This window comes from Rattus norvegicus, chromosome 8 (assembly GCF_036323735.1).
Source record: "Rattus norvegicus strain BN/NHsdMcwi chromosome 8, GRCr8, whole genome shotgun sequence".
NCBI classification, from domain to species: Eukaryota; Metazoa; Chordata; class Mammalia; order Rodentia; family Muridae; genus Rattus; species Rattus norvegicus.
The window spans coordinates 66,445,687-66,472,877 of NC_086026.1; the positions used below are offsets into that span (position 1 = coordinate 66,445,687).

The 27,191-nt window shown below is 49.4% G+C and overlaps 2 protein-coding genes across 11 annotated transcripts; both read right to left on the minus strand.

The window, feature by feature from the left end:
• Positions 1-419: 419 nt before the first annotated feature.
• Neil1 (nei-like DNA glycosylase 1) lies at positions 420-7,158 on the minus strand. 8 transcript variants are annotated; one of them, XM_039081874.2, is made up of 10 exons: positions 6,427-7,153; positions 4,634-5,090; positions 2,913-3,032; positions 2,761-2,824; positions 2,431-2,530; positions 1,803-1,930; positions 1,568-1,595; positions 1,350-1,411; positions 1,075-1,231; positions 420-941 (listed from the first exon to the last, which is right to left on the minus strand). In XM_039081874.2, exons 2-10 carry the CDS (start codon positions 5,065-5,067, stop codon positions 871-873), a joined length of 1,164 nt encoding a protein of 387 aa, XP_038937802.1. In that variant the 5' UTR covers positions 5,068-5,090; positions 6,427-7,153; the 3' UTR covers positions 420-870. The 8 variants fall into 8 exon arrangements, 6 of the variants coding, with proteins under 6 accessions (XP_038937802.1, XP_038937801.1, NP_001020925.1 ...); XM_039081873.2 differs by having other exon boundaries at positions 6,281-7,153; NM_001025754.1 differs by lacking the exon at positions 6,427-7,153 and adding an exon at positions 6,175-6,264.
• Positions 7,159-16,501: 9,343 nt separating this feature from the next.
• Commd4 (COMM domain containing 4) lies at positions 16,502-20,014 on the minus strand. Of its 3 annotated transcripts, NM_001401178.1 has the most exons (8): positions 19,928-19,967; positions 18,733-18,804; positions 18,442-18,507; positions 18,211-18,250; positions 17,659-17,778; positions 17,395-17,475; positions 16,882-17,058; positions 16,502-16,749 (listed from the first exon to the last, which is right to left on the minus strand). In NM_001401178.1, exons 1-8 carry the CDS (start codon positions 19,928-19,930, stop codon positions 16,709-16,711), a joined length of 600 nt encoding a protein of 199 aa, NP_001388107.1. In that variant the 5' UTR covers positions 19,931-19,967; the 3' UTR covers positions 16,502-16,708. The 3 variants fall into 3 exon arrangements, with proteins under 3 accessions (NP_001388107.1, XP_063121825.1, NP_001102232.1); XM_063265755.1 differs by having other exon boundaries at positions 16,502-17,058; positions 19,928-20,014; NM_001108762.1 differs by lacking the exon at positions 18,442-18,507 and having other exon boundaries at positions 19,928-19,958.
• Between the last annotated feature and the right edge of the window lie 7,177 nt (positions 20,015-27,191).

A 27,191-nucleotide genomic window follows, 5' to 3' on the forward strand; every position in this document is an offset into this window, starting at 1 on the left:
CTGTGCATGGGCTATAAGGAGGAGGGACAGAGTGTTTCCAGGCGCAGACCTAAGGTTACCCGTGTGTGTGTGTGTGCGGGGTCTGGCTTATGGCCCCCATCTGAGATACTGGAGACCTAAGGTGACCATAAGCCGAGGGACTTCAAGATAAAAAGTTGCTTCTGTCAGCAGAGGGAATACAGCTGAACAGGAGGCCTGGAGCATGCCACTCCCTGACCCCCACATATGGCAGCTTGGCCGCCTGAGCCCAGGTCTGCAGAGAGGCTGGCCCTGCAGAGGCAGAATGTCCTCTGATAGTCAGGGCTGAGTATATGTGGGGGAGGCAGGGAGGCAGGGAGTTACATATATAAATAGAGCCATGCAGACAGCCTTTCCAGCCTGGCTTTCTCATACGGTATATATGTAGCCAGCCCAAGAAGCACTGAGAAGTTCAAATTTATTAATTTGATAATGGTTTTCACTTGGGATAGCATACATTTCCAACACTTTGGGAGGCAGAAGCAGGCAGATCTCAGAGCTTGAGGCCAGCTTGGTCTACAGCATGAGTTCTAGGACAGCCAGGGCTACACAGAGAAACCCTTGTCTTGAGAAAATAAACGGTAGCAAATCAGCAGGGTGTGGTGGCTCAGCTCACACCTGCAAATCCCAGTGACCATGGAAACGAAGCAGGAAGATCAAACAGGAGGAGTTCAATGTCATCTTCAGGTACATATGGATTCAAGGATAGGACACAGGAGACCCCACCTCAGACAACAGTTGTGCAGGAAAAAAATCACAGGGCCCAGGGCATGTAGCCCTACAAATACTGGTTCTAGGGATTCAGACATTCCCCTAGATTGATAGCAAGTCATCAGGGAAGGATACCTCTACCTATGAGGCTGAAATCTCCCCAGCCTCCCTGGGTTGAGTATCAGGCTTACTCTTTGGTCCTCTGTGGCGGCCTGTGGGGAGGGCAGGTGAGGCAGTGGCTTTGTGTCCTCCCCCTGTTGGCCCTGCCTTACCTCCCATCCTCCCTGATGAGCCACTCCCTGGCTCTTTCTTCCCAGCTCAAGGAGGATGCTGCAAACAGCTCACCTGTGCTCGCCCGTCTCCCCCTTCTCTTTCCTTTCTCAGGGACTGCAGGGGTTTCCAGGTTTTGTGGGAGGCTGGCCCCTTCAGACTGTTGAGGTACATTCTTAGGACAGTGCTTCCTGGCCCTCTGAGTCCTGGAAATGGACTTGCTTGGAGGGTCCTGGATGGAGAAGATGGTCCTTCCTGGGTTTTCCTCCTAGCAGTTCACTGCTTCCTAGCAGTTAGGACCCACCACTGACATGCCTGACTAGGCCCCAATGGGCAGGAGCAAGTCATACCTCTTTTCTGTCCTCAGCCTCCAGCTGTGTTTCCTGTGACTTCTTTTTTCGGGATCTGCCCCCTGTAGAATGTTCTACTGGAGCTAGCGAGCCCTAGGGCTTCAGCCCCTCAGACTATTACTGCTGGGTGATCCCACGGTTGGAGAGGGATGGGAGAATGAGTATCCAAGGCCCATGGTTTTCTCAGCTCTTTATCTCTTACATTATGAGCTACTTACCTTTGGGTGCCAAGGGTCCAGGATCACCCTAAAATAGAATGGGGACAACTTGAGTCAACCTGGTCTGGTGAAGGGGCAGTTTTCCTTGGAATGGCAAGGCCATACCCTTACTCATCTCTATGTGACTCAGACCTCTAGCTTCTCTACCTTGTTTTCCCACCAGCTTCATGGGAGGTCTCTACCCCACCAGCTTCCCTGGGGTCTCCATTTGCCAATGTGAATACAGGGCTCGAACCTGGAACCAAATGGTACGGCCATGCCGGTCTCTCAGGGAGCTCATGCCTGGCACAGCATAGCACCGAAGCCAGGCTCGAAAGGCAGCAAAATCTTCCTCTCCACGCTCTGGCCCATAGCCTTTGCCCCCTGAGAGACAGAGGAACTTGGTCAGAGGTGAACGGGTCTTGTGAGGTGGGAGGAACAGAGAGCCTGGTTCAACCTGATTCGGGTCTCAGCTAAAGAAACTGATAGACAGGGGTTGGGGATTTAGCTCAGTGGTAGAGTGCTTGCCTAGCAAGTGCAAGGCCCTGGGTTCGGTCCCCAGCTCCAAAAAAAAAAAAAAAGAAAAAAAAAGAAAAAAAAAAAAAAAAAAAAAAAGAAAGAAAGAAACTGATAGACAAAGTCAGGCCACACTGCCTCCTCCCACTGTGACTAGGCCTGTGTCCTCCCTCTCTTGGTCCTGGCCTCTCCATCAGCAAGGGTGACTCTTGCCCCACCTGCTGCATGGGGGCTGGTAGAAAGTGGAAACTTGCCAAGAGACCTGGCCTGTTAAACAAACTCCCATCCCTCGGTCCAGGACAGCTGTCCAGCATCTCACAGAGGCTAAAGCAGAGACCACCGGCCATCTTGACCTCCCCAGGCCTCACCCAGCTGAACCACTTCCTTGGGCACCAAGTGACACAGTTCCAGCAGGTCTGGGTTCTGCAGTTTGGCCTTGACCTTCTGGCTCAGGGTCAGCTCTGGGCTCTGAAGGGGGTATGTATGAGCAGAAACAAGGGGTCAACACAGGGTACTCACCCTGCCTCCCATGCCTCTCACACTGAAGGCAGTAGACGTCTCTAAGCTTGGCAAGCCCTTTAATGTGGGTGGCACCCACTCCACACACATGGTGAGCTAAGGTAGACACATTACCCATCACCCTTGCCACCCACTCTAGCAGGAGAGCCAGCACACATGAGCGTGCACACTGTCCTCACCAGCCGGCACTGTTGCAGGGCCTCTAGAACTGTACGGGCCTTCTCAAAAGGGGGGATCTTCAGCCTGGAGTGGTGGGGAGGACCCAGGCTAAGTAGTGATGTGGTCACCCGTGTCCCACCCCAGCCATTGTACCCATAGCCTGCCTGCTGACCGATACAAGATCTCTGCCCGCAGATAGTTGCCGATTCCATTGAAGAACCTCTGGTCCAACAAGGCCTCGCAGATGGGCCGGTCAAAGGCTTTGTCCGATAGGTTCCGAAGCACGTTCTCTCTGGAGGGACATAGACTGGATGCATGAGACCCATCCCACCTCCCAGGATAGGGAAGAAGGGATGGGGAGTCTGTTCCTGAGTGCAAGAAGAAACCATCCCAGCTCCCTCTGGTCTCAGTACTGTTTGGGGAGCTGGAGCCTCAGTTTTTCTATTTGTTAAATGGGAAAAACCCAGGATTAAGTTTATTTTTAAAAAATCAAAAACTTGTTCAGTCATGGTGGTTTTCACCTGTAAATCCTAACACTGGGAGGCCGAGACAGAAGAATAGAAGTTTGGGGCCAGGCAGGGCTATAAAAAAAGACCCTGCACACACACACACACACACACACACACACACACACACACACACACACACACACACACACACACGGATGGTGTGAAGTACCAAGGCATGGTGGCAGCCCAGTAATCCTAACACTGGGAAGACTGAGACAGTACCCCTACTGCCCTGAGGATGTAGCAAATGCCAAGCCATCCTGGAATAGAATGAAGTCCGGTCTCAGCCTGCCCCCACCTTCTCAAAGTATGAAGGACTAGCAGGTGTTGGGCGTGACTGTGATGAATCCTAAGATTTTTTAAAAAAGAAAGAGAAAGAGAAAGGAAGGAAGGAAGGAAGGAAGGAAGAAAAAAGAAGGAAGGAAGAAAGAAAGAAAGAGAGAGAGAGAGAGAGAGAGAGAGAGAGAGAGAGAGAAAAGGAAGCTTCACTGCGGTTCTGACCTCCATCCCCAAGGCACCCAGCTGGTGGACTATGGAAACAGCTTTGAGTCTATCAAGAGACTCAACTGAACCAGCAGCCAAGCAGCCTATGGTCCTCAACTTCCCAGAAAAGACCAAAAAACAGTAACCCAGGCCTTTAGGCAAGCCAGGAGTCAAGTGCTTCTGTGACACCAGAGATGTGACCAAGTCTAGGGCTCCTCTGAGGCACACCATCTATTATTCCCAGGGAGGAAAATGAGAATGTGCCAGGTCGACTCTAGGCCTGCACCCCTCAAGTTCTGGCCAGCAAGGCTTTCCTCCAAGATTGAAACAGCTGGCTCAGTTTCCATCAGCCAAATCCCAACCTAAAGGTCACTTCCTTAGAGTGGCCATGCCGCCTGTGCTTGGTCAAAGCCTCCTGGCCCCATCTTACCTGCGCATCATTAGTTGGTGAACGAAGGAATCTCGTGTTTGCTTTGCCCACTGCTGTCCCCTACAGAGCCTGTCTCACAGCAGATACTCTTATTGCCTCTTTAGAGGCAAGTTCTGATGACAGGGACAGTCACAGAGGAAACTCCAGAGCATAGACAGGTAAGCAGCCAGGTCAGAGAACCAAAACCTGACTTAGAAACTCAGTCACTAGGCTATCCTCTCCCCCACTGCGCAGGTGTGTTTCTTAAGTACTATGAAAGCCTCGGGCCTTCCTTGATAGCCTGCTGGGCTGCGGGCGCAGGTCTAATGCGAAATGTTTCTTTGTCCTCAGACCTTCCGCTGGTCTCCATCCTTTGGACCGCCCTCTCACAGTTTTGCCTGCCCTGACACCATCTCAATAGATGAGGGACTGAGGCTTAAGAGGCTGGGATTTATTTCTTATTGGTCTGGTACTCCACATACGCAGTCCTACCTGAACCGTTCATACTCCAACAAGACACAGGGTCCGCGGCCTGGCTGCCATTCACCTCCAGGGTCCCAGTGGCCAAAGCGGCGGATGTCTACGAAGCAAAGGGCAAGCCGGGGGGCAGGTGGGGCCGTATAGAAACGTAGATGGGCGTGGCGCGGCAGTGCTTCTGCGGGTACCAGCTGGAAGGATCCAGACATACCAAAGCGGAAGACAAGGGACAGTGGTTTCTGAGGGGGATGGGACCCAGGCAGGGGGCTCAATGTCAAGCGCAGCTCCTTGCCTCGGGCTAAAGCTGAGATGTGGTAGGCACTGCTCTCAAAGGGCACCTCCGGGTTTCGGCTGACAGAGGACTTCTCCACACACCCACCGAATACCAGCCCTTTACATATCTCATTCACAAAGTGGCTGGCCAGGTGCAGCTCTGGGCCCTCCGGCATTCTGAAGGAGGAATGGCTGGGCCCTGTGGTAGGAAGAGGACAAGGTTGTGCCAGAAGATGTCTTGTTGAGAAGGAATTATCACCAAGTTTTTACAGAGGAAAAGTCGAAGACGCAGGGTCAGAAAGGATAGGCAAAGAAATGGTGGCCTGGTCACCCATCCAAGCTACTGGGCCCTGGGAAGCTGAAGTTGGGACTCAGCGTGGCTGTCTTGCTCACTAATGCTGTCCTTCCATGGCCTCCACACCTTGCTTTAGAATACAGTTCAGGGGGTTGGGGATTTAGCTCAGTGGTAGAGCGCTTGCCTAGCAAGCGCAAGGCCCTGGGTGGCCCTGGGTTCGGTCCCCAGCTCCGAAAAAAAAAAAAAAAAAAAAAAAAAGAATACAGTTCAGATCCTTGCTGGAGCCTATTATCTTGTGTCCTCCAAGCTCCCCTACCCACCTACAAACCTGTTCCTCGCCATCTCCTGGCCTTTGCCCCTACTGTGCCTCCATCCCGCATACAGTAGGAAGTTTGAAAGGGGCTTTCTTTCTCCCTTGACTTAGGAGCTCCCAAAGTTCAAAACTTCTCAGCATCTGTTCTGGCCTCTACCTGTTGGCACTCCAGAGGCAAAGCTCTCATCATTCATCAACCAGAGCTTAATCTGGCCCTGAGTCTGTCTAGCATCCATGGAGGTAGAAACTCAAATGTGTGTTGGGCCAATGGGATTGACCTAGCCTGCCACCCAGCCAGAACAGAGGCTCTCTCCCAGCTGCCTTCTAGTCAGGACAGGAAGCAGAACCAGGAGGAGGGACTGCTCCATCTGTGCTCAGCCCAGTTCTCATAGACCCCAGGGGTCCCAGGAAGGACGGGGCTCTGGTTCTTTGCCCTCATCCCCCACCCCGCTTCGATCTGAGGCGAAGGTTTATCTAAAGCAGACGCTTTGCGCGGCTTGGCACCAAAAAAGGGTTCGGTTTGCGGAAAACCTACAGAGTTTTAGTTTTGCGAGGTGTACGATAGCACACACACTCCCAACAAAATTTGGGGTTTTCTCTCTTTCCCGGACTCCCAGATCCTTTAGATCTTCAGCTCTAGTGAAGGACCCGAACCGCCCCATCAAAGCTGGATACCTGCTCCGGTTGCTGCTCAACCGGGGGGCAGCATCAGTAAGGGGTTAATCCCAGTCGCCTGCCAAACTTCAGAGCACGCTGGGAAAGGACAAAACCGTCCTGATACCTGCTGGGAAGTGTAGTTCCTCAGGCAGGCGGCGTAGTATGGAATGGAGTTCCTTAGTTGTGAAAATCCCGGGTGTTGGGCAAGCTTTGGAGACGTCGCGTGACCCGGAGGAAGAACCCTACCGTGACCGAAAGAACCCGTCTTACGGTGAGCAGAGCCTCGGTCAGAACTGGTGCCAGGAGTCGCAGCTGCGTCTGCAGTTGAAGTCACCAGTTAACCTAGCCAGGATTGACACCAGCAGCCGGAAATGGCAATGACTGTGTAGAGCCACATGCAGCGGTATATGCAAGACATACATACACAGATGCGTGATAAACAATCCCTGGGGACCCAAGATGGCCGTGTCAGTGAGCAGTCAGATGTAACATATAAACAACTTTATCACCGCCTGTGGGGGTGGGAGTGGGGGTGCATCCGGCAATAACACAGGGGTTTCTCTCTGGGGAGGCGTTTAGGTAAAGTCAGGAGTTGGGCACAAAAGTTCGGTCTGACTGTCACAACCTCAGGCAAAAAAGAAAAAAAAAAGTGTAGACAAGATACCTTTTACCAGGCACAAGGGATCAAATCAAAGTGCAGGAGCAGAAGCTGAGGAAGGCCTGTGTGGCTGCAGCAGGGGTGTGTGGTGGTGGGTATGTTAGGTGAGGACAAGAGGAGAGAGAAATATTGGTAGGGCTGAGCCTCAAAAGTCCCTGGGAGGTGGAAGCAGCATTATTAAAGTATAAACGAGAAAGAAAACCTCTTCAGGGTGCTTTGTGCCGACCAACAGCCGTGACCCACCCTTTTACACACTATTATTTTTCTCGCTCCTCTTCAGGGTGCCTTGTGCCATGGTTCACCCTTTACACACCATTTTTCTGGCTCCTCCAACCGCCCATTTATTCACTTCTTTTACTTATTTTTTGTTTTGTTTTTAGGAGAGGAAGGTTAAAGAAAGCGTCTTGCTATGTATTCCTCATAGGCCTGGAACTCAGACTGGCCCCCAACTTACCCTTTTCCTCTCTCTTCTGCATCCTCAGTGAAAACTGGGGTTACAGGTATGGGCCACGGTTGTGGTTTGAGTGAGAGTGGCCTCCATAGGGCTTGTATATTTTGAATACTTGGCCCCCACTTGGAGGAACTGATTGGGAAGGATTAGGTGGTGTGGCCTTACAAAAGGTGGGGATGGACTTTTGAAGTTTCAAAAGCATAAACCATTCCCAGTCAGCCTCAGCCCCTACCTCCTCCTTGTGTCTCTACATGTTAGCTCTTAGCTGTTGCCAGCACCATGCCTGCTTTCCAGGTGCCCTGCTCCTGGCCATGGTGGCCACATACTCACCCACTGAAACTTTAAGCCCCATAAACTCCTCTATCTTTCCTTGGTCGTGGTGTTTTGTCAAAGAAATAGAAAACAGGATAACTGCTATGCCTGGCTAGAGTATGATTTTTTTAAAAAAGACTTTATTTCTTTTTATTTCATGTATGTGTTTGGCTACATGTATGTGTGTGTGTGTGTGTGTGTGTGTGTGTGTGTGTGTGTGTGTGTGATCTGTATACCTGTCTGGTGCGCTCTGAGTCTAGAGAAGGGAATCAGATCCCTGGAGCCAGAATTATAGGTTGTTGTGCTCCACCATATGGTGCTGGGAGCCAAAATCAATCCGGTCTTCCGAAAGAGCTCTCTCTCCAGACCTGACGTATGAGGGGTTTTTGTTTGTTTTTCTGTTGTTTTGTTTTGTTTTGTTTTTCTGTTTTTTGAGACAGGGTCTCATTATATAGCCCTAGCTGACCTGAAACTTGCTCTGTAAATCAGGCTGGCTTCAAACTCAGGGATCCACCTGCCTGTGCTGGGATTAAAGGTGTGTGCTGCCACCCCAGGTGGAGAGTGACAAAACCTGGTAATTACACAGCTGCTCCCACACTCACAGCAGCCCTAAAGAGGAAACCACCTCAGTACACACCCACGAATGATACATAGTTTACATTTTTTTTAAAGATTTATTTATCCATTTTATGTGAGTACACTGTAACTGTCTTCAGACACACCAGAAGAGGGCATCAGATTCCATTACAGATGGTTGTGAGCCACCATGTGGTTGCTGGGAATTGAACTCAGGGCCTCTGGAAGAGCAGTGAGTGCTCTTAACCGCTGAGCTATGACTCCAGTCCGATACATAGTTTAAAACACATCTCTTGGGGCTGGAGCGATAGCTCAGTGGTTAAAGCACTCGCTGCTCTTCTCCTACTCATGCCAAGCATAGTGGGTTTAGTTGTTTTTCTCTCGCCATGGCATGGAAAAGTAACTTTTATTCTTCTGATGCTCACTGCCTCTGTCTGCTAACCTAGGCTTAGTTCTGGAAGCTTCTAGGCTCCGTACCATCTAATCTAAGCCTAGAATGTTTTCAGCCTCTGAGACTTCTCACCCTTTCTAGTTCTTTCTGGTCTCTGGCCAACTGATTGGACTCAGATGTTCTAGCTCAAACTCCTCTCCAAGATGACTGATTCAACCTGGCTTCTCTCAGTTTCTTACTGAGTTGCTCTGCTTGGCCTCAGATTAACTCTGGCGATCTGTTCTAATCCTCTGGCGCCTTCTCATTCTCTGGCTCATTCTGTCTTCGCCTGTGTCTAGTTTGTTCTCTCTCTGCAACCTGTCTTTGTACAACTGTACAACTTTCAAAAGTTCAAAAGGTTGCCTCCTGCTCTCTCTGCACTGCCTCTTAAGTAGCTTCCCTTTCCTCTCTCTCCTCATGAGAGCTGGGAATGTTCTATTCCGTCAAATCTTTCTCTGATTCATCACTTTGTCTGCCACTCAATTAGACATCCTGTTGTAAGACCCCCCCCCCCCCCGAAATGGCCCTACCTCAGGAGCGCCACCCACAGAGCACAGACTGACAAAGTGACCACTGCAATAGCATGAGGGTATAAAGTTTTTTAATCCTCCACGCAGGGAGAGGCAACCCCGAACCCAAAAAGCACACAACTTTTATCCCTTACAGAGGGCAGACTTCGGGGCTGGAGAGATGGCTCAGTGGGTCAGAGCACTGACTGCTCTTCCAGAGGTTCAATTCCCAGCAACCACATGGTGGCTCACAACCATCTGTAATGGGATCCGATGACCTCTTCTGGTGTGTCTGAAGACAGCTACAGTGTACACACATACATACAGTAAATAAATAAAATCTTTTTTTAAAAAAAGGGTTGGGGATTTAGCTCAGTGGTAGAGTGCTTGCCTAGCAAGCGCAAGGTCCTGGGTTCGGTCCTCAGCTCCGGAAAAAAAACAGAGGGCAGACTTCAGCAACAGGGTTAGCTGGCCCATTCTCATTGGTGGTACACAGGACAAAGGATCTGGTCAGGTACTGACTGGCCTGCTCAAGGGGCTGTTCTTGGCTCAGTTGGTCACTTTCCTCATCCAGCCCTACACCTGGCCATGGAGAATCCTTGGGAAAGGGCTAAGTTGGCACATCCATTGGTGGGTGGGGAGGGGTGAACTGGGTGGTTGGGCAGGGTCAGGATATCATCTTGTGGTCGTTCTTGGAATCTACATCAGGGAGGAGTAGGGGGAACAATTGTTTTTGTTTTGGCTAGTTTCCATTAAGCCTGGTCACTCTGACCTCCAAGACCTTGCTCCTGTATTCCCAGAACTCCGTTCTTACAGCTTTGTTTCTTGCATCTATGAAACTTATTTTTTCAATCCTTTCAAACATGAGTACTTCCTTCTACAAACTAACTTTACTCTTATTGTTTGGGATTAAGGATGTGTACTAAGGGTGTGTCTGTAGTCCAGCCAGAGGGATTAAAGCTGTGTACTAAGGACTGAGCCACCATACAACTAGAAACAGGCTTTTTCAGTAAAAAACACAATCTCAGGCTTCACAGTGTGATCAAATATCCTGCAACAATGACAGAAGACCATGACCAAGCACACATATATGGTAGCTCATAACCTCGGCTCCAAGGGAATCTGAAACTCCCCATCTCACCAGGCAGCTGTACTCACATGTTCAAGCATGAACTAGCAAGCTCACACACACATGGGGTGGGAAGGGAAGGTAGTAAAAATAAGTCTTAAGAATCACAGCACATGGATATAACCAGAGTGGAATATTGTTCACTGCCTGCCTCAGGCAGCAGCATAGGTAATTTTGAGGAGACTCACAGAAGGGCAAACCCTGAGACTTCATTTATGTGAGAGGTCCACATTAATTAAACACACAAACAGAGTAAGGAGAATGACCGTAGAAGGGAGGGAGAGGAAGTCGATAGTAGAAATAAAGTTTCAGTTGCAAAGATGAGCCAGGGCAGCACGTCATCTGTAGCTAACACTCTTGTACAACAAAGCTTTAGTGGGATGGCTCTTGTGTTGAATTCTTTTTATTATCGTCGTGCCGTGTATATGATGGGGGCGTTCGCAGACACCGGTGCATATGTGGAGGCCAGGGCATCCCTTGCAGGAATCAGGTCTCTCCTGCCAGTTGAAGCAGCCTCTCTTTCTATGCTATTGTTCTGTACTTCAGGATAGCTACCCCAGAGTTTCTGGACAATTCACCTGCCTGAACCTCCCATTTTGAGTGCTGGGGTTATAGATGCTTGCTACCACAGCCTGCTTTTTTTTTTTTTTTTTTAAGATTTATTTATTTATTATATGTAAGTACACTGTAGCTGTCTTCAGACACACCAGAAGAGGGCACTGGATCTCATTACAGATGGTTGTGAGCCACCATGTGGTTGCTGGGAATTGAACTCAGGGACTCTGGAAGAGCAGTCAGTGCTCTTAACCGCTGAGCCATCTCTCCAGCCCTATATCCTGCTTTTAAAAAACAAAACAAAACAAAACAAAACAAACATAGGTTTCCAGGATCAGAAAGCAAACGCCTTTACCCCTGAGCCATCTTGCTGGCCCGTGTTAACTGTTCTTGTCACAAACCAGGGAGTATATTTTATCTTCTGCTCCCAAATTTGCCCATGCAGTTATTCTCGGTAGCTCATTCTTTTTGAAAACCAAATATTCTCCTGTGTTGACAAGCCACTTTGTTTATGCAGTTCCCCCCAGAGAACATCTGGGTATACGCATGATTGTTTCTTCACCACCATGCAAATATCCACTTTCATATCAACATTTTAAAAATCTTAAAAAACAAAACACAGGGTCTTACTATGTAACCCTGGCTTTCCAAAAACAAAACAAAACAAAAAAACAAACAAAAAACAGGGTCTTGCTATGTAGCCCTGGCTTTCCTGGCTCTGTAGATCGGCCTGGCTTTGAACTCCCAGAGCTCCACCTGTCTCTGCTTCAGCAGTGCTGGGCTTGATGGTATGGACTACCAGACCCAGCTTAACTTTTTTTTTCCTTTTCTTTGGGTTTTCCAGACATGGTTTCTCTCTGTTAGCCCTGCCTGTCCTGGAACTTGATCTGTCCAGGCTGGCCTCAACTCATAGAGATCCTCCTACCTCTGCCTCCTGAGACTAAAGGTGTGGCCACTGCTGCCCAGCGTCCCAGCTTAACATTTTAAAGTTGCTTTTTACCAAGTGAGAGCGGGGCCCTGAGTGTGTATCTGTGAAGGTCAGGGAACAATTTTCTGGAGTTCATTCTCCCCTTCTCTATGTAGACCTCAGAGATTATACTCAGGTCACCAGACTTGGGGGGCAGTGATCCACTGAGCCATCTCACGGGACCCCCTAGTCCCTAATCAACATTTCATCCAAAGGTTTCTAACCTTTGATGATTTGCCACAATGAACAATTTTTGTTTATTTGTAGTGAGGATTGAACACAGGGTCCCTGAACCCTGCTCAAACTCTCTACCTTTAAGCTATATCACCAGTCTTTTAAAAAAAGATTTAAGACAACAGTTTTAGTAAGTTTGTGCAAACTCCTGCCATCCTCCTGTCTCAGTCTCTCAAGTACTGAGATTAGGGATGTGAACCACTTGCCTGGCTAAAAGGTTACAGGGAGGTTAGATTAGAGACCACCACCCCTTAGCCCTTCGCTCTTCATGCTGGAGGCTGAAGCCATTGTGGGCAATGGACCCAGGGAGACCCTATGACCATGCCCAAAATCCTGTTTCAGGATTTCATGCCCTGGAACAGCTGGGATGATGGGCCTAGCTCCCCACTTCCGGTCTAGTTAGCAGTTACAGAATGCCGACTGCCTCCTCCCCCTCTTCCTACTCCTTTTTTGATGTCTCCTGTATCCTACTTACTTGTGTGGCCAGAGCTGGACTAATCCTCTGTCTTCATCTTCCCAGTGCTGGGATTACAGCTGTGCAGCAGTGTGTCTGTCGTAAGCTAGCAGCAGTCACATAGCAACCATTGCAATTTCTGTTACAATGAGTTTCACCTTACTATGACTTTGTTTTTTTGTTTTGATGGGGGGTGGAGTGGATGTCGATGTCTCTCTCTGTGTAGCCCTGACTGTTCAGGAATTCATTAAGTAGATCAGGTTGACCCTTCCTGCCTCTGCTTCCAGAGTGCTGGGATTAAAGGTGTAATTCACCAATACTGGCTAAGATTTTTTTTTTAAGGGAGTTCAAGACCAGTTCTATGTTGTTTTCTTCCTTCCTTCCTTCCTTCCTTCCTTCCTTCCTTCCTTCCTTTCTCTTTTAAGGTTTATTTATTTATTTTATGTATATATATGAATACACTATAGCTGTCTTCAAACATAGCAGAAGAGGGCATCAGATCCCATTCCAGATGGCTGTGAGCCACATGGTTGCTGGGATTTGAACTCAGAACCTCTGGTAGAACAGTCAGTGCTCTTAACCACTGGGTCATCTTCCCAGCCCCTTGTTTCCTTTCTTGGATTGTAGCATCTTTGATAGAAGTGCTATATGTTGTGTTACTTTGTGTTTAGAAAATACCCCTGAAGAAATTCCATCTCTACTTAAAAGCTTTAACAAGTGCCATGTTTAAAGGTCTGGGCCACCACACATGGTGCTTTTAACCAGTTTTTAGGCTAAGATTTTGGTGCAGTAACTGTGTCCAATATGACAAACTATATTGGTATGCTTTAAGGCGTTGGTGTTCCTTCTTGTCATTATGGACTCATGTTTTGGGTTTTTTTTTTTTTTTTTTTTTTGGAGCTGAGGACCGAACCCAGGGCCTTGTGCTTGCTAGGCAAGCGCTCTACCACTGAGCTAAATTCCCAACCCCGGACTCATGTATTTTTAAAGTCTTTCTTCCTAACAATTCTTTATGTATATGAGTGCTGAACCTACATGTATGTTTGTGCACCGTGTGCATACAGTTCTGACCCAGGGGGCCAGAACACATGGGATCCCCAGGAACTAGAGTGACAGACAGCTGGGAGCCGCCCTGTGGGAGCTGGGAATCTAGCCTGGGTCCTCTCATAAAACAGCCAGTGCTCTAACTGCTCAGGTTTCTCTCCATGTCCAGGTTAATTAATTAATTAATTGACTAATTAAAGGTGGTGTCTCACGTAACACAGACAGGCCGGAATGTTGCCGTGGATGACCTAGAAGTCCTGAAACTCCTGACTGCACATTGGAGTGCCAACGTGAAGCAGGCTAATGCATCCCGCTGCATCCAACATCTTTAACAGCATTGCAGCTGGGAGTGCTGACAAGCAGAAGCAAATCTGACGCCAGCGTGGCCTCTATGGCCAGTTCCAGGTGAGCCAGAGGTACACAGCGAGCCCTAGCTCAAAAAGGAACAAAAGCAAACGACTAGTGTAGTACTTACCCCACATGCAGCTGTTGGGAGAATATTCAGCACCAGGACTTCAGAAATGCAGATGCGCAATTCCTATCCTCAAGAAGCTCAGGGGGCACTAGGCGTCCTTTATGCCGGTATTCCCAATCTGGACCCTTTGCCAAAGGATTATATGAAGCCAGCCTGGGCTATATAATGAGTCCCTGGCCAGCCTGGGCTGCACAGACCCTGACTCAAAAAACAAAACAAAACAAAACCAAAAGCAAGCAAGCAAGCAAACAAACAAACAAACAAAAAACCGACCAACCAAAACAAAACAACACTTAGGCTGGTCAAAGCAACAAATGAATAACAAAATTCCACTGTGCTGTCCCAAGAGCAAAGGCAGTAGCACCCAGGACCCTGTGATGATACAGGAGGGGTGCTGCCTGGGGGGAAGCTACATGGACATGTCTGGGAATTTTTCATGGCATTTCTTAACTTTTTAAAAAAGACAATGTCTCACTCTATAGCCCAGCTGGTAATACATGAGTCAGATCTCCCTTCAGGTAGTGAGATTGGCTAGCTTTTTTGACAGCTTCCTCAAAGCTTTTTTGCAAGGAGCAACTGGCTAGCCTACTCCCATCTTGGGAGACTATGGGTCTTAGTTTGGGCTGCTACAACAAACACCGGACTGAATAGACACATTTCTCAATTCCGGAGCTCAGGAGGTCAAACATGCAGGTGCATGCAGGTTCGGTTCTCTGGCAGGGGTTTTCCTGGCTTGTAAGCAGCCACCTGTTTTCTGCACGTGGCCTTCCTAGATGCACCTACAGAGAGGCAGCTTCAGAATGTGTTGGTGTTATGGTTTGTATATGCTTGGCCCAGGGAGGGGCACTATTAGAAGGTGTGGCCCTGTTGGAGTAGGCATGGCTTTGTGGGTGTGGGCTTTAAAACCCACATCCTAGCTTCCTGGAAGTCAGTACTCTGTGAGCAGCCTTCAGATGAAGATGTAGAACTTTCAGCTCCTCCTGCACCATGCCTGCCTGGATGCTGCCATACTCCCACCTTGATGATAATGAACTGAACCTCTGAATCTGTAAGCCAGCCCCAATTAAATGTCATCCTTAGAAGACTTGCCTTGCTCATGGCGTGTGTTCACAGCAGTAAAACCCTAAGACAGTTGGGGAATGCACGGAGCCATATTGGATTTGGGCCTAGCCGCTTTTTGACTGCATGGTTCAAAGTGACTCTGGGCTGTTTGGCCACAGAGACTCACCCCGAAGATGACTGCCATAAATCTTAAGATTGTTGGATAAAGCCTCTCCCATGAATTTACGGCACAGGAGTATAACATTCAAGGGATGCCTCAGCTCGAGCAGATACCAGTTATCTCCTCAGTCAACACCCAGTGTCTCCACCACCTGACCTCATCGCCTGACTTCTTTGCCTCCAGCTATCACTGCCTATACCCTCATCTCCCCCTCCTTCATATTTCACAAAGGTCACTCCCCCTACCTGAAAGCCTTAAAAGCTGTAACGTTCATCCCAATAAACGAGACCTTGACAACAGAACTTTTGCTTGGTCTCCTTCTTCTCTTCACCCCCATTTTGGCCCACAGGTAGAAAGCCTCTTCGGGACCCTGAATAACTGGGTCCCCGCTGGCGGGGACAGGGGAATATGAATACTCAGCTTGCAACACCTAACCTAACCTGTTGCTAACAAAGAGTTCAGGCATGGATTCCTCTCTTCCTAGCAACAATAGCAAGGAAAAGCTTTTCTCAGCCTTACACACAGGCATCAGTGTCGCTTGCCTGCTGCAAGCCTACAGACAAGGACTGCACAGAAGGGCAGAGCCAAGAGGATCACAAGACAGAGCTGGCACCCCAGCTCACCTATCCGCACACACACTGTCCATTCTGTCCTCAGCCTTTCTGTTGAGCACGTGATGGACAGGCTGGTCAGAATGTCACCTGCTCTCCCATCCCTGGGCTAGGGCTGTGCTCAGTTGGTAGAGAGCTTGCCTGACATGCATGGAGTCCTGGGCTTGTTCCTGCACCATATAAATCAGGCATGGTGTTTGTGGTGGTTTGAATAGGTATGGCCCCCAGAGACTCATTTGTTTGAATGCTTGGCCCATAAGGAGTAACACTATTAGGAGGTGTAGCCTTGATGGGGAAAGTGTGTCACTGCAGGGCTGGCTTTAAGATCTGATATGCTCAAGTTGTGCCTAGTGTGACACACTCTTTCTGCTGCCTGTGCATCAACAGGTAGAACTCTTGGCTTCTCTGGCACCATGTCTGCTTGGATGCTGCCATGCTTCCCACCACGATGATAACAGACTAACCCTCTGAAACCGTAAGCCAGCTCCAATGAAATGTTGTCTTTTATAAGAGCTGCCTTGGTCATGGTGTCTCTTGAGAGCAGCAATGGAACCCCAACCACGTCAGTGGCGCATGACTGCAATCTCAGAACTCAAGATGGAAAGGCAGGAAGAGTAAAAGTTTAAGATCAACGTCAACTAGATCACCAAATTGGAGTCCAACCTGGCATCTGGACTCCTGTGTCAAAATCATCAACAAAAGCCAAGCAAGACCCATACACAGTGCTGTACACTTGTTTATTCTTATTGCCCATAACAATGGTTGACAAGTACTTTCTTTCAAAAGAAAGAAGGCAATTCTGGGGACGATCCCCAGTAGCCCCACCCAGGACTCAAGAGGCCAAGGGCCACCCTTGCAAGAGGAGTGTGGAGGGGAGCCACTCAGTGCAGGCAGGGCGGCTCCACAGAGGCTAGGAACACCCTTCTCAGCCCAAAGCAGTCATCAGGGTCTGGGCTTGCTTCAGTTCTGCAGTAAACAGGAGGGTGCATGAGCAGTGGTAAGGAGCAGAGGCAAGTCTGAGGCCAGCCTGGCCTGTATAGCCAGTTCCAAGTCAGCCAGACCCAGGAGGGGCTCCAACCTCTGCAGGTCCAGCCTTACCTGCCAGGAGAACTTGGAACTTGTCTGCTGAGAGGGACATGGAAACGTGTTGGGCCAGGGAACCTGGAGCAGGCACAAGCTGTAGCTGCAGGTGTACCATGGGCTCCTCCACAGAATGTAGCAGGCTGGAGCTCAGGGTGTAGTCTACCCGCCAGCCCACGCTGGCCAGCCTGTTCACTGCAGGCAAGAAGTTAGGCAGTTAGCAACCAGGCAAGCCACGAAGTTCTCTACCTTAGCCCACAATGATGCTCCGCTCAAACCCTTCCAGGTTGTGGGACCTACAAAGCTCTTGCCTTCCAAGCGAGGCCTGTTGTAGGACAGGTATGAGAATATTCACCATGAACCTCAGAGAAAAGAAAGCTCAGGCCATGGCCATGAGATCCTTGGACAGATCTAAACTCAACTACTCTGTGTGTAATTGTGGTTAGGGCTTCCCCAGGAGCAATAGCATTTGGCTTGTGCATGGACCTTTTAGAGCACAGCCCAGGCCCGCCAGGCTGTTTTCATACTCACCACGTAGGCTACAGGCCCGAAGGTGCTCCTGTAGGGGGCTCTGCTTCTCTTCATAACAGCGGCACAGGCTGGTGGCATGCTCTGCAGGCAGATGGAGCTCTGAGGGGGGCTCTGCTGAGGTGGCCAGTGGAGACTGGCACTGGGCTCAAGAGCTGGGTCTCAGGCTGCAGAGCCCACAGAAGACTGGGACCATCTCAGGGCCAAGAAGAGCATTTTCCAGGAACCCCTACCCTGGGGTCTCCCTCCTGCCTGCTTTCACTGTACCTTTGGGCAGCCCCAGCTGCTGCAGCTCACTGGACAAGGAATCACTGTCCACGCTATGCTTGGCGGCGCTGGAGAGGATGAAACTCAGCACTGCAACCGTGGCCTTCACATCTCCAGACTCTAGAGACCCGCAGGGGATGCAAGGGATGTCAGTGAGGCCCCAACCACCTTCCTGCCCTCATCTCCAGCTTTGGGCCCCAAATCTCTCTCTCTCTCTTTTTTTTTAAAGGTTTATTTATTATATATGAGTACACTGTAGCTGTCTTCAGACACACCAGAAGAGGACATCAGATCCCACTACAGATGGTTGTGAGCCACCATGTGGTTGCTGGGGATTGAACTCAGGACCTCTGGAAGAACTGTCAGTGCTCTTAACCCCTGAGCCATCTCTCCAGCCCCCCAAATCTCTTAAACCCCATTAATTGCTATGGGACTGGCAGGTGGTGGCAGAGGGTGTGGACAGGGCTGACAATATGGTTTTTTTCCCCATACTATTCACCACTGAAGCAGGAGGGTCACGGAAGGCTGTGGTTCCCAGCTCAGGGTACTCACCGAACTTGGCATCAGCAGTAAGCTTCAGGATCTTCTCATACTATGGGGAAAGGAGATCCTATGGGGGTACCAGAGCCCTGTCACCAGCCCCTTGCCCCCGGCCCACATCCTGTGGTGAGAATGGGCTGGGGCTAGAGAAAGAAGGGGATACCCAAGGGGGGAGGCTGAAGAACAGAGTGTTCCGGGCCTCATAAGGTTATCGGACAGTGCGATGTTGGGTCCTGTACTCACGTCAATCCCCTGTCCCAGAAGCTCCTTTAGCACCTGGCTACACAGTAGCCGCAGCTTCACAGAGGACTGAAAAGGACGTCCCGGTTTCAGCAAGACTAACCTACCTTACCCCTCATTGCTGGGGGACTGGCTGAAGGAGGGCCAGCCACGTGACAAGGCCACAGAGCATGGAGATGCCATCCTCAGGGAGATCCTTTCACCACCGCAGCCCCCCCAGCTCCCAGTCCCAATCTCCTCCTTCCACCCTCAGGCCGCTCTCCTCCCAACCCTAAGTGAACCAGGGCACTTAACAATTTTGGCCAGTGTGCTGATCTCTGCTAGGACCCAATCGGGACAGTCCAGATCGCCACAGAACCGGAACCTCTGTAAGAGAGGGTAAGGTAGGAAGTCGGGCTGCCTGTGAGGAAATGAGTACTCTTTGTTCTCCCCTAAGTCCGGACTGCCCTGAGAACTCTCTCCCTGCTCACACTGCCACATGACCTCTTCTGACTTTTACTCTCTCTGCTCAATAGACATCAATCGGTGACAATTCTCCCTGAGTGTCGGCCATGCTCTAGTCCCAACAACTTGCTTGATGCTACTTGTTACCCCAGCCCCACTCCTGCCTTCACCTCTGGGCCCTTTCTGATCCTAGGTATTTGTAGGCTTGTTGGCAGTGCTGGGGCTCAAAGTCAGAGCCTCGGGCATGTCTACCATTGAGGAACAGCACCAGATTCCACTTCCCATAATCTAGTTAACAAAGCACTTTGGGCAGCCAGAGGGAATGCTCGCTCTTTTGATAGTGGCGATCCAAGCCCTAGCAAGACCTAATCTTTGCTTGTCTTGCCTGATCTTCACCAAGCTCTAGCGAGACAGGATGTACACTCTCAGGGAGCCTGGGTCTTTCAGAGGCTCCACAGCGGTTTCTTGACTGAGGACACTGACTCTGCCTCTCATCCGGGTAACACAAACTACCCTTCACAGGGCCGCATCTTCAAGAGTCCTAACACTGAGCTCACGGTTCAGGAAAGCCTCTGCGGTTGGAGAAGGACCTACGCCTGCCAATTCTTGCTTCTGATTTGCCCTCCCTTTAGGCGGCTGAAATCCCGATGCCTATTGTAGGCTGGACACTCAGCACGCAGCTCCTGAATGAATGGAATAAAAAAAAAACTCAATCCAATCCAAACAAAAACAAAAACCTCTCCCTAGCTCTGGAAAGCAAGGAGAGGTTTCCTAACCAGTCCAAAGCATGTTCTCGTCTTGCCACTCTGCAGCCCGGGAAGAGGGCGCCCCCGGGAGGTCCTCGGGGCCGTGGAGAGTTGGAGAATCCGGGAGGTGGGACCCTCCGGGCCAAGGATGGACGCAGGGAAGCGCGGCTGCGCCTGCGGACTCCGCCGATCCGCCGCACCCAAAAAGGCTCCAGTAAAGATTGTCTCCTTACGCTCCTGGAGTCACCGAATCCCTTACTTGCCCGATACCCAGTTTCCCATCTTCCCTAATCCCTCACCATGATGTCAGGAGACCCAATCCAGGGCTTCTTCCGGCTTGACCCAGGTCAGCTGACTCCGTGATCACATGACACCGACTGGTCCAGGGAGGGCGGACCGTTATGGCAGCCAATTGAGAATGCGTACTCCTCTACGTCCAGACCCCTGTCCAGGAACAACCAGTCTTCTCGCGTTTCGCCAGGATTATCAAAGCAGGAGGGAAATAGTTCCATTAATTATTTGGAGGCAGGATCCCATGAACCACGAGCATTGAGTTGGGTTCCATGTTTTTCCTCTTAAGCAATACCCTTATTTAAAAAAAAAAAAAACTATGGACTACCGACAAAATGTTTTTTTTTTTCCTCCATCTTTATTAATTTGGGTATTTCTTATTTACATTTCAATTGTTATTCCCTTTCCTGGTTTCCGGGCCAACATCCCCCTAACCTCTCCCCCTCCCCTTCTATATGGCTGTTCCCCTCCATCCTTCCCCCGCCCCCGACAAATATTTTTTTTTTAGATTTATTCATTTATTATATATAAGTACACTGTAGCTGTCTTCAGATACACCAGAAGAGGGCATCAGATCTCTTTACAGATGGTTGTGAGCCACCATGTGGTTGCTGGGAATTGAACACAGGACCTCTGGAAGAGCAGCGTGTAACCCTTTCACACATCTCAGTCCTTCACAGATTACTCTTAACCGCTGAGCCATCTCTCCAGCCCCCGACAAAATGTTTTTTAATGAAAATCTTAGGTGTGCCCAGGGCGTGAGGACACACAACTGAAATCCCAACACACTGGTAAAGCAAGAGGATCAGAAGTTTAAGACAGCCCGGATTACAGAGTGAGACCTTGGTCTCCCCCAAACCTAAAATTGCCCAAATGGCTTAGAGTAACACCCAAGTTTGGACCCCAGAACCCTGTATAAAGGTGGAAGGAGAGAGCCAACTCACAAAAATTGTTCTCAACCTCCCTCCACATATGTACTGTGACACAAGTATGCCCACGCTTGCATCATACACACACACAGAGAGAGAGAGAGAGAGAGAGAGAGAGAGAGAGAGAGAGAGAGAGAGAGAGAGAGAGAACAAAGCATAAAAAACCATTTCATCGTGGAAGTTACAGCATGTCACAGTGTGTCCCATAGTTTATCCCTCTGTCCACACATCTTCACTTGCAAATGTTCATTGCAGTGAGTCATTGGTCTGGTTCAAAATCTCTGGCTTCTGCTATACCATCGATATTGGGTCCTCACCGGAACTCCTCCCAGCTTTCCTGACGTTGCTCTGTGTCATGGAGACCCTGCAGCTTTGGAACAGCAGGACTGGCCCTTTCACACATCTCAGTCCTTCACAGATGACACAGATTTTTGGGTGGATCAATTCAGAGATCAGGAGTACAAGATTCTTTTGGCTTCACCCTTATGTATAATTTCCTGCATGTTCATTATATTTTAATAGGGTCTTTTTTTAAACAATTTTTTTAAAGATTTATTTACTTTATGTATGTGAGTACATTGTTGCTGTCTTCAGACACACCAGAAGAGGGCACCAGATCCCATTACAGAGATGGCTATGAGCCACCATATGGTTGCTGGGAATTGAACTCAGGACCTCTGGAAGAGCAGTCTGTGTTCTTAACTGCTGAGCCATTTCTCCAGCCCATTTTTTTTGTTTTTTAAAGATTATATATATATATACATATACATATACATATGTATATATGTATACATGTATATACATATGTATATATATGTATGTATGTATATATATATACTGTAGCTGTCTTCAGACACACCAGAAGAGAGCATTTGATCTCATTACAGATGATTGTGAGCCACCATGTGGTTACTGGGATTTCAACTGAGGACCTTTGGAAGAGCAGTCAGTGCTCTTAACCACTGAGCCATCTCTCCAACCCTTAATAGGGTCTTATTTATTTTCATTAATTTTTTTTGTTCTAGCTTATAGGTGGGGTTTTTGGTGTGTGTGTGTGTGTGTGTGTGTGTGTGTGTGTGTGTGTGTGTGTGCACATGGCAGTCAGAGGTCAGCCCACCAGATCTTCCCTATCAGCACCATGAAAACAAGTTCTCCAGCACTGCTTCTGCTAGGCTACCCAATGCCTCCATCAGAAGGAGGCAGGGTTGGTTGTCCTGCTCTTATGCCCTTGGGGCCAGTTCATCCACACCCATGCTTCTAGAGCCGGCTACACTGTGCTGCCCAGCTGAGGTACAGGGCCCACTCTCCTGAGTGCTGTAGCCAGTGGAGGGGCAGGGCCAGCTCACCTACTCATGACCTCAGGGTCAGCTTTCCCAACTGCCTCAGGTGTCCAGGGTGAGGGGCAGAGGGTATGGACCTCTGTAACCCTACCCCATTCCCCCATCCCAGGCTACTTCACAGCAGATGTTTGGCAGGGCCAAGTCCCCTGTGCCCCTGCCACCAGGGGCAACTCTTTTGTGCTATGGCTGTCTATGTATTTGACTTCACTTTTGTGAGATAGTACTCTTGGGTTTTTAGCACAAATGGCCATTGGTTTTTATGTTACCAGGAAAAATTCCTTGCAGATTTGCTAGCACCAGACATCATTTTTAACTTAAAATAATAATTGTTTATCTTATTTATGTGGGCGTATATTTCCTGTGTGAGCTTACGTGCCCCTCGTGCATGCAGTAGCCCTCAGAGTCTCAAACTAGAATTAGAGGTGTGTGTGAGCCAGCTGATGGGGTAGTTGAGAAGTGAGCTTGGATCCTCTGGAAAACTAAGAGGTGTTTTAACCTTGACCCTTGAGCCATCTCTCCAACTCCTAGATTGCAATTTAAGTCCTGATGAATTGCAAAGCTGCTGTTTACCTTTCTGGTGTTACTAGGGAAACAGGAGGTAGGGTCCAAAGCCAACCCATTAGGGAGTCTTCATGGCCCGAAACCCCCAGAACATCCTCAAGAACTACAGATTTATCATTTGACCAGTAGCTTCTTACCTTTACATCCTACTGGGGGTGGGAGGGCCTTTTAATGGATTTTTCTGGGTCCCTGGATAAAGATTCTCCCCAGTCCAAGTCTTTGTTTAAGATGCTGGTCATTCAGCATTAGGCTAGGATTGCTTGGGCATGGGAGGGGTGCTCCAAATGGGAGGAGGGAGCGACCTGAACTCCTGGGTCCTGGGTTCTTGACAGCTCTTTGCCTGCACTTGTTCCCATGTAGCACCCCTCTAAGGGAGCTTGGGAGCCTGAGGATGAAGCACTGGATAGAGAGAAATTGGATACGGTTGGGAGCATGTTCCTCTAATCCCATCAATGCCCGGTCCAGGCAAGCAAGACAGTGCACCCGTGCTCTATTACCACCCTTGCTTCATCCTGAGGCGCAGGGGAGTGAGCCCCTCAAGCACTGCTATGCTATTCACTCAGACGAGAGTATCTAAGCTGGCTTAGGGAAGTGTCTTGGTAGTGCTCACCTGTAGTCCCAGCTCTTGGCAGCTGAGAGGAGGAGGATGGGCAGAGTGAGAGTTGAAGGTCAGTCTGGATACACAAGACCCTGTCTGAAAAAAGTGAAACTTTCTTGTCCATGGCCATAGAGCAGGCATTGAGAAACTGCTCTTACATTGGCTCGCTGGGCCATGAGATAGCTAAGGGGGCTGGGGTGGGGGAAGCGGGATGCCAGTTTGGCATCTCTGCCTTCATTTCCGGTCTGTCTCCTTTCTGCATCTTACTGTCTGTCAGCTTTTTTTTTTAAATTTTATTTATTATATATTTAAGTACACTATAGCTGTCTTCAGATACACCAGAAGAGGGCATCGGATCTCCTTACAGATGGTTGTGAGCCACCATGTGGTTGCTGGGAATTGAACTCATGACCACTGGAAGAGCAGTCGGGTGCTCTTAACTGCTGAGCCATCTCTCCAGCCCCCTGTCTGTCAGCTTTTATGACATCTTGTTCCAGACTTCTAAAAGGCATCTGATGTTACCTGAATTTTTAGAGTAATTGACTGGGCTTTGGAAGCCCCAACAAGACAGACTTGGAGGTGTCTAGTACAGCACCCATAGAGAGGAGTGATCATGAAAAGCAGAGAAAAGAGAATTATTCAGTGTGGCCACATTGAATGAGTTAAAAAATGAAAGGCTTCATTGGTTTCTGAGGCTCTAAGCCCTAGTTTAGGATACTAATGTAAAGTCAGGCTGGAGAGATGGCTCAGCGGTTAAGAGCGCCCGACCGCTCTTCCAGAGGTCCTGAGTTCAAATCCCAGCAACCACATGGTGGCTCACAATCATCTGTAATGGGATCTGATGCTCTCTTCTGGTGTGTCTGAAGACAGCTACAGTGTATTAAATAAATAAATAAATACATCTTAAAAAAAAAAGGGTAAGAGGTTGCATGGCTAAGCAGTCTGGGTCAAGCTGTGGTCACTGACCCATCATTGTCTCTGCTCCAGTCTCTCCTGCAAGATGATCTGGTAGGTTGTCAGCACTGTGAAATATCTTCCTGGGAGACAAGGCTCCCTGGTTGGCACCAGGCTTTATCTTCCTCCTGCATGGTCTTGGTGTGGGGAGATATTAGTTCTTTGTGGTCCTCTGTAGACCAAAGGTTGGAATGAGGGTTTAAGTTGTTCCTTCCTCTGGAGCCTACTTACCCCAAAGCCCAGCTCCCTTCCCTACTCTGCTCACCTGTTGGGGTCAGGCTTGCTACATCTTGGAGAGTGAGCCTCTGCAGCATGATGGTCCCTTGTGACTGTGGGCCTTACATAGTCCTTCTATTTCTGCAGCTTAGTGACTTAGGGGTCCAGCTGGTAGGAGGTGGTTGGAACCTTGTCCAGAGAGAGATGGTAGAGGCAGGACCAAGAGCTTTGGGATACAATGGATGGTTTCCCAGACTGATGTGGGATAGGGTCACCTGGTGGCCAAACAATAGCTTTCTTTCCCCTATTTGTCACATGCTCATGTCTTTCTGCCTTGTTGCCACCAGATGGCAGAAAGAGGCAGAGGTACAACCCAGCCTGTTCATTGTTTTGTTTTTTTTTTTTTTTTCCCGTCACTTGATTGGTTACAGGTAGTATAGGTAGGAAGACAAATTCTCCATAGTTATCTCCCACTCTCCCTTACCCAGCTTGCTCTGGGGTCCCTGTGGGTGCTGGGATGCTCTCCTCTGAGTCCTAGTACCCGCTTCCTACAGAGGGTCAAGAATGTGGCCCATTTGGTGTAGCCCTTCCCAGATGGCCATGCTCTGCTTCTTGAAGCCAAAGGTTTCCTTCTCCAAGGCTAGGCCAGCCTGAAGGCTGGTCCTGGGGACTGCAAACTAAGGAGTTGAAGACCTCAGGGACTGCTTTCACAGGCTGTAGCAAGCACCTGTTAGGACACAGTGACATCCATGCATGGGGCTGTCTTTCTCACCCTGACATGTCGTCCCTTTGCAGAGGCCCAGTTGTCATTAGGCCCTGGGAACTCTGACAAGTCCTGGGGATCTTGTGGAAAATTCCACACCCACTCCTACATCCCTGGGTCCCCTCCTCATTGACTCCAGCCAGGGAGACTGGGGACAACCCCCCCCCCCCTGTTTACCTTTCATCCTTAAATTCAAGTTTCCATGAGCCAAGCCACAGCCAAGTCTGGGATAGGCAGATTCATGAGCACTTGGATCTCTGCCTGGCCATGCCAAGAGCCTGGCTGGACAGGTTGAACTATGAACTGAATGTGCTCAAAGACACCGAAGCCTGTGCTGTCCTGTAGCCTGGAACCCCTGTCCCTCTTCCACATAGATTCCTCTGCCCAGGTGGACCATAGGCTGTGCTGCTTGAACCAAGAGGGGGAAACTGCTTTGAGTCAGGTGCTCCATAGGCTTGGTAGGGGCTGCAGGCCTGGCAGAGCTCATGCCAGCTGGGCAGAAAGGAATGGTGCAGGAAGCTGTGGCTCAGAGAGGGGTGGATCACACTTGGGTCTCGGGTGTGGTCCCTAGACTAAGGAGACTGGGGCAGGAGAGTTGCAGTTAGTAACAGACTCTGCTACATAGTGAGACCCTACCTCAGAAGAACAAACCAGAACCATCTCCTCCTAGTACCCCTCAGGCCCAGGAAAGCAATGAAAAAAAATAAACAGTATAAATGGGAAGAAAGGAAAGGGGGATGGGCAGGAAGGACAAAGACAGGGGGAGAGGCCAGGCAGGAAAGGTTAATTCCCCCCAGATCAGGATAGGCAGAACATCAAAGTGGCGGCCCCAATTCTATTACCAAATAATGGCTAGTTAATAATACAGCATAGAAGTTTTGATAAAACCTTTTCAGCAGTCCATACATCTGTTCTCCATAGCACCTTAAAAGACAAGTCTGCATTGGAGACCAGCAAAATGGCTATGGAGGACATAGAATGTCAGACACCCCCCTCCACCCCACCCTCCCACCCCCGTCAGTGTTTGACTGAAAAGCTCTCAGGGAGAACTTTCCCTCGGGGTGGAGACCCTCCAACTCCAAAGACCAGACCGAGACACCACAGGATGCAATCAGCAAGAGGATTTGGTTTATTGTCGGGATACACAGGCACAGGCACCTGCGGGCGCTTCAGTCACTCGGGGGACTGGCGCGCCCCACGGAACCAAGGATGGGCTTTTATAGGATTTTGGGGAGCAGAAGCAAGCATACAGAAGCAGATGCATGGTTACAGGGATATAATTGGTGGATTCTAATATGGCAAGGGTTTAGCCCGGGGGCAAGTTTCCTAGCTACCTTCCTGAAACATAACGGCTGACTCGGCCCCCCAAGGGTTCAGCCCGGGGGCAAGTTTCTTAGCTACCTTCTTGGAACATAACGACTGACTCGGCCCCCCACCAGGGTGTGGGACCTCTCTCGGGGCTTTTTTTTCATTGTCAGGTGCTCAACCGAAGTCGTCCTGTTGCCAGGCCTTCAACCAAACACATCCTGCTTGGCAGCCGCTGTGTACTCAGTGTTCTAACCTTTCCCTGAACCAGTCATCTTAAGTACAGCCTTGCAAAATGGCGTTACTGCTGCTAAGCTGGGGTCTTTCAGACCACAGCTGAAGCCTTGCTGCTGCTAGTGGAAGCCTTTTGTTCCTAACAAAAAAATGCCCAGGCCCTGAAGCGACACACCTGGGTGGTACATCTGGGTGATAATCAGTTCCTATCTTTTGTTCCTTTTTCTTTGTTCTGGAGGGCATAAACCGGTTTTTCCACTGTGCTTCCTGGAATTTTCCACCCAGTGAACTTAGGGTTTATATTCAGTGAATCAAGTAAAAGATTTGGCATTCTTGTAATACGAATGACCCGAGAAGGTGTCTTTTTCTTAA